The 6,369-nt window shown below is 49.9% G+C and overlaps 1 protein-coding gene across 5 annotated transcripts in view; it reads right to left on the bottom strand.

Moving 5' to 3' along the window:
• RGMA (repulsive guidance molecule family member a) overlaps window positions 1-6,369 on the bottom strand; it is a 46,150-nt gene that overhangs the window by 23,830 nt on the left and 15,951 nt on the right. For all 5 annotated transcript variants that reach the window (XM_011958017.1, XM_011958011.1, XM_011958040.1 and 2 more), the window contains exon 2: window positions 6,146-6,261. In XM_011958017.1, the coding sequence (XP_011813407.1) occupies window positions 6,146-6,261 (116 nt within the window). The remainder of the gene's footprint in view (window positions 1-6,145; window positions 6,262-6,369) is intronic.

The following is a 6,369-nucleotide window of genomic DNA, read 5'->3' as shown; positions in this document are numbered from 1 at the left end:
CCTCAGCCTCCCAAAGTGCTGGGATTACAGGCGTGAGCCACCGAGCCTGGCACTACGTGGCAAATTTAATGACACATTTATCCAAAATCTGTGCATGGGAAAAGGGCAGGAGTCTGGGTTCTACTTCTGGCTCTGCCATGCAACTAGCTGTGTGTGCAATGTGGGGAAAACTTCTCTGACCCCGTGTTTTCTCATCAGTGAAATGGGAATGATGATCCTCATGGGAATGTCCTTAAGGCATTTAGCAGAACGCTTGCTACACTGTGGCCACTCAATCAAAAGAGCTTTAAAAATTATTACTCTCCTTCAAATGATCCTACTTTGTAGAGAAGAATATAAAGGTATTATATCTTGAAAGATGTTTGTGAAATGTTCATTAGTGACAGTTGTCTGTGGGAGGTTGGATTTTGGGTCATTTTTATTTTATTACTTATCCCTTTCAGCCTTCAGAGTTAAAAATGAGTACTGTTTTTATAACCAGAAAAAATTATTTTGGAAAAAAACTTGAGTATCTGGAAAAAGGAAAAAAAAAAAATCCTGTGGTCTTTGCCCATTGAGCAAAACCCAAAACAAACAGAAACGCACACAAAAACCCAAGGGCCCTGTAGTTCCCAGGACTATGTGGGTGTGCTTGGGGTGGGTGGAGAAAAGAAGGGCATATAGAAACAGAAAAGAGGTTCCTGCTCTTATAAACAGAACTGGTGCTTTACAAGAGGACAAAAACGTAAGGCTCATGAGGCACCAAGCCCAGGAGGTAGCTCAGTTGTCAGCAACCAAGGTAACAGGTGCCCCCGGCATCAGGGGTCTGCACTGGACCCCTGCAAATGGCACTGAGCTTGGAGTGGTGAAACTGGGCAGTGCCCAGAGCAATGCCTTAGAGCAGCCAGGTGTGGTGGGGTGGTATATGGGGAGTCAAGGCGGGAGGGAAGAGGTGACCTAGGGCTTGAGGATGTACTTGAAGCCTTGGAAATGAGTTTGGGAAAAGTGGGGGGCCAGGAGTCAGAGGTCCTCCCTTCTGATGCTCCAAAGCAGGCCATGAGCAGCCATGAGCTCCTGGGCAGGAGTTTCACAGTGATTCATTTGGCACCATGGCGAGGATCGGGGGAGGCAGGCAGGTCCTAAGCCTGTCCACTGTTGCAATGGCAGCAAGGTGACAGAGGGAACAGGCAGGACCAGGAGGAGGAAGGATCCACGGCCCCAGGTGATTAGACTACATGGAGAGGCCCACTTCACACCCAGGACTTCACGAGTCTGGACAGGGGAGTCCCTAACAGACACAGGCTAGGCATGAGTCCAGGGAACAGGAGAGGATAAAACTAGGGTTTTATCTAACTGTCCTGGTGTGCCAGGGACTGAGGATAGTTCTCAGGACATATAACCTCCAGTTTTAAAACTAGGAAAGTCCTGGGCAAACTGGGATAAGTTTGCTACCTTCAAAGAAATACTACCTTCAATTTAAGGCTAGTTGAATTTTTGCCAAGCAGCAAAACAGCATGGCCCCCCTAACTGCTACTCAACCAACACCTAAAGCTGGGGTTCTCTGCCCAGTTCTAGGCCTCGCACATTCCACCAAAGACAAAATCTCTAACAGGAACCACACTCCCCTCAACATGTAAACCGGTCCCCACCTTCAGCCTCTTATCTTCCAAGGCCTCCTCTTCCCCATCTCATAGAGTGGCCTTATCTGTGCCCACAGAGCACCTCTCCCCAGCTCCCATCCTCTGAGCGCTGAAGTGACTACTAGCAATTTCTCCAACTTTGCAAAGACCTTTCCCTTCCTCAGATCACAAGACCGGAGATCCTTTCCCTTTCTCCTCAATTCACCCTCAGGGCCTACTGACTGACCATCTGTAGAATTTTATGTGTGTGCTCTCCCTAGATGCCAATGCTCTGTTCTGCAGATGTCTTCACACACTGGTTGCGAGCTGGCTGGTTCTTGCCACTGAACATCAACTCCAAATTCACCTTTTAAAGCCTAACCCCAAAGTGATGGTATGAGAAGTAGGAAGGATTTGGGAAGTGATTAGGTCATGAGGGTGGAGCTTGCAAAAATGGGATTAGTGCTCTTATAAAAGGGACCCCACAGAGTATCCTCACTCCTACCCTGTGAGGACAGAGTTATAAGGCACCATCTACAAGTCAGACATCGAATCTGCCAGCACCTATTACTCTTGGACTTTTCTGCCTTCAGAACTGTGAGCAACTAATGTCTGCCATGTATAAGCTACCCACTGACGGTATTTTGTTACAGCAGCCTAAACAAACTGAGACACTCTCCCCTTGGGACACAAAGTCCTACTGGGAGAGCAACAGTGTGGTAAGCAGGCTGATCTGCTGATGCATTTTTGTTTGTTTGTTTTTGAGACAGAATTTCATTCTGTCACCCAGGCTGGAGTGCAGTGGCGCAATCTCAGCTCACTGCAACCTCCACCTCCCGGGTTCAGGCGATTATCCTGCCTCAGCCTCCCGAGTAGCTGGGATTACAGGCTTGTGCCACCACACCCAGCTAATTTTTGTATTTTCAGTAGAGATGGGGTCTCGCTATGTTGGTCAGGCTGGTCTCTAACTCCTGACCTCAAGCAATCCACCCACCTTGGCCTATGAAAGTGCTGGGGTTACAGGTGTGAGCCACCGCGCCCAGCCGATGCATTTTTGAATAGCAGCTTTGATAGAAATAGTCTCGTTTCTATAGCCACACAGATGTGCCTGGATACTGCAGAGGGCCTTGGTCTCCCGAAACCTTAGTTACCCACCAAGGACTAACATTTCTAAAACAGCTGCAGTTTAAAAGTATAAGGGGAAGAAAGAAGGAACAAAGAAAGGCTGGAGTGCAACAGTTCTTAGAACAGCAATCCTCAAACTTGAGCGTGCATCAGAATTCCCTGGAGGGCCTGCTCTAGAACACAGGGCCCCAGCTCCAGAGTAACTGCTTCTATAGTTTCTGTAGTGGGCCTAGAACTTGCATTTCTAACCAGTTCCCAAGGAAAGCAAATGCTGCTGGTCCAGGGACCACACTTTGAGAACCACTGTGCTGAAGTACAGGACCCATACATAGTGAACAGGAAGCCTGGTGGCATGTCTAAAACATATACCCGGATGGATTTATCTTGGAAATCTTTTCAAAAATGTCGCAATGGCTTCAAAGTTTAAAAAGCCATCTATTAACTGTGATTTGAGTAGGATGCCATTTGTGGAATGCTCTTTTAGGAATTCTTTCTGGCCTCCCTTCCTAGGTAGACGTGGGTACTGTCTGCCTGTGCTGTCCCTAAAGAATCATGTAAACAGACACCCTTCCAGCCCGCTTGACAGTGCAGGGGCCCTTTCTCTTCACCAGGCTGTGGTCTGCCTGAGGGGCTTAGTTAGAGGGCTCCAAAGGTTGTCACTGAGTCAGGAACACAGTAAGTTGGCCATCGCCATCGAGTAAGTAAATGCAAACACTCGAAACACACAAACGCTCTCAGTGTAGCTGAGGTGAAGGCATCTTTCTCTACATAACTATGTTCAATTTAATTTGCACTCCTATAGGCTTACTCCTGGCAGCCATTCAAACTGACTAGCACAGAACAAACCGAGGCTTTTACGCAGCTGCTCAGCCAGTTTCCACCTGTCTTCAACGGGAGAGGCCAAGGCACACAGGGGCCCCCAGTGTGTCTGGGTGCCTTGCACTTGCCGGGGCTTTCTTTATTTCTTGAACTCCCACCTTGCTCTCCAGACCTGCAAGTTTTCTAACTTTATTCCTAAGTGGCCCCTCTCCTGGTCAATGTGTCAAAGAATGACACAGTCTCTCTTTGTTGTGGAAATTTTCCATTTCATCCCTTACTTATGAAACTGTCTTTTGACCCACGTTTCTAGAGCACACAAGTTTTGCAGCCCCCAGTTTATTTAGTTTTGGGATACTGGAAGCTCAGTTTTCAGTAAGGTGGGCAATTTTGACTAATCGCAGCTGTCAAGCCCTCAAATGAGAAGAAACATTAGCCAGCTGGCATGACAGGAGAGCAGCTATCAGTTCTATCGGCCAGGTTTTAGTTACCAGCCTTGATGCCAAAAAGAAATGGGTTTCTTGGAAACAAAAGTGATGGAATTTGGGCTGTGACTTATATAACCTACCAGTGTTCCTTAGCCTATGCCGGGATACTTTAAAATAAAAGTTTTTAGGATGGAGAAATAAATCGAGAAACAACAAAAACACCACCACTCAGGCCGTGCAGCCTGCTACCTCAGGGAACTTCTGCCAGGCCTCCCTTTCCTCTCTAGCCCCAAAAGTTAACAAGTGCTGCAGCTTTAAGAGCAGGAAGGTGTTGTTTTAAGGGCCTCTAAGCCCCCCTTCTCAATTTCAGCTTTGAGCTGAGATCACATCCCCCACAGCAGCCAAGGGACAAAAGCCATTTATCAACCCATCTGATAAAACTTCCAATGGGCTGGATCTTTATCTAGACCAAACCAAGAATACAAATTGCAAACTCTGGCTTTTCCAAAACGTTGACTTCTTTTTAAATAGGGTGATTTTTATTTTTATTTTGAATTCTTAGGAGGAAACCAAATTGGCCTGTTCTGCCAGACTCTTAAGTAGGTGGAGAAACTGCCTTTTAAATACACTGGGGGTGGGGAGAGGGCACCCTGCTGTCTGATCCCCTGTGGAGGTTTTGATAGTCCAAGCTGAGTACTTTTTGGGGATACCAAGATCTCTCCCCCCACATCTTGTCCTTGGCCAGGCCTCCCAATGGAACTCAGGTCTGGAGAGCCGGTTGCGGCTCTCTGGGACCTTCCTGGGGTGCGCAGTGCTAAAGCCGGACGCACAAGTCTGAGCTGGCGCTGGGGGCCAGAAGCAGGGCTGGGACTAGGAGGTAAACTGACCCCTCGCTCCCTACTATTCACTGTCTGCGTGATCCGCCCACTGGGAGCCCCAACTCGCAGCCAGGCCGAGCCAGACCTGCCCAGTTTTGCCAGTTCCTTGAAACCCAGTTGGCTGAAAAGCAAATCAAAATAACCCAATCCGAGTCTAAACTCAAGTCCTTTCTTGCAAAGCTCAGTGGTGCGCTGGGGCTGCGGCTCCACGCCCGGCTGTGGCGCAAAACAAGCTGAAATTTTTTCAGAAAGACACCTCTGAACCCCGAAAACACAATGGAAACGGCTAGGAGATCCCGCCTTGCCCCGGGGAGGGCATTTGGCCCGTGACATTGTGTTTATTTGTATTTTGAGCAAGAAAAAAAAAAAAGGGTATAAAGGGCTTAACTGGCGTTTTCTGGCTGTGAGCAGCATATGGCAAAAATGAAATAAAGTTTTATGAAACATCATAAAGAAAACAGGCCGGGGATTTAAGTTGCGTGCCTCCCCCCTCCCCCCGAAAGGAAAAAAAAAGTAAAGAAACTGGAGCGTTTGGGAAGGAACAAATGCTTCTCTGTGGAGTTGGTCTCCCTTCCCCCAACAAAAACAAGAGGTCCGGGCTCGGAGGAATTTGAAAGCAGCGATCTGCCAAAAACATTGTGAAAAACTATGGGGGATTCATTGGAAACAGATGGGCTTTTTCAGCTTTAATTCTGAAATTCTCTCCCTTTCTGACACAATAAAAACAAACAGGGGGCGACGCAGAAAGTTATCAAACAGGAACACCAGCTCATTTGAGCCGGGCCCGTGGGTGTCCCCGCGTGGCCAAATGCGTGGAAACGGGACGAGGTCTCCGGGGAGGGGGCTGTCGGGAACTTGGCTGGGACCTCAGGGGCGCCCCTGGCTCCACCCCTGGGCACCCGGCAGGTTTGCAAACTGCTGGGCGAGGAGCTGAAGAGTGCCCCCAGCACCGAGGGCGTGTCTCCCCTTCTCCCTCTCTTTCCGACCCCCTAGGAGGCACGTTACCAGCACCCCTTTTCTCGGAAAAAGGGAAGGGAGTGAGGCACCCCCGGCCTCTGCGCCCTCCCCACCCGGTTCCTTCTCACTGCAACTCAGGCGGGGTGCCCCTCTCCGGGTTCCCCAAGGGCAGGCATCGCACCCACGACGGGGTGCAGGAGAAACAAAGACCCGTGGAAATGGGAGGCGGGGTCCGGAGGACGTCTAGAGAACCTGAGCCCGGACTCAACTCGCGCAAATCTGGCCCCGCATTGGTAGGCGGCCCAGGGACCCGGCCCCACGCGCCCGGCCGGCAGTGCCTTACCTGCGGGGAAGCTGCAGAGAAGGAAGGCGAGGGTCGGCCAGAATCCCAGGGCTGAACGTCCTGCCCCTCTCCCCATACCCATCCATCCAGCTCGGCCTGTTACCACTAGCCTCTCCCTGGAAGAAGAGTTCAGAAAAAAAAGGAGAAGAAAATAAATCACGCTGCGGAGAAAGGGCAGCCTCGCTCCGCCGGCGGGAGCAGCGAGCCGGGAGGCTCGGTCCACC

Source organism: Colobus angolensis, unplaced genomic scaffold (assembly GCF_000951035.1).
Source record: "Colobus angolensis palliatus isolate OR3802 unplaced genomic scaffold, Cang.pa_1.0 Scaffold112, whole genome shotgun sequence".
Taxonomy (NCBI): domain Eukaryota; kingdom Metazoa; phylum Chordata; class Mammalia; order Primates; family Cercopithecidae; genus Colobus; species Colobus angolensis.
Note: the sequence above shows the minus strand (reverse complement) of the source record. Positions and strands in the feature narration are given on the sequence as shown.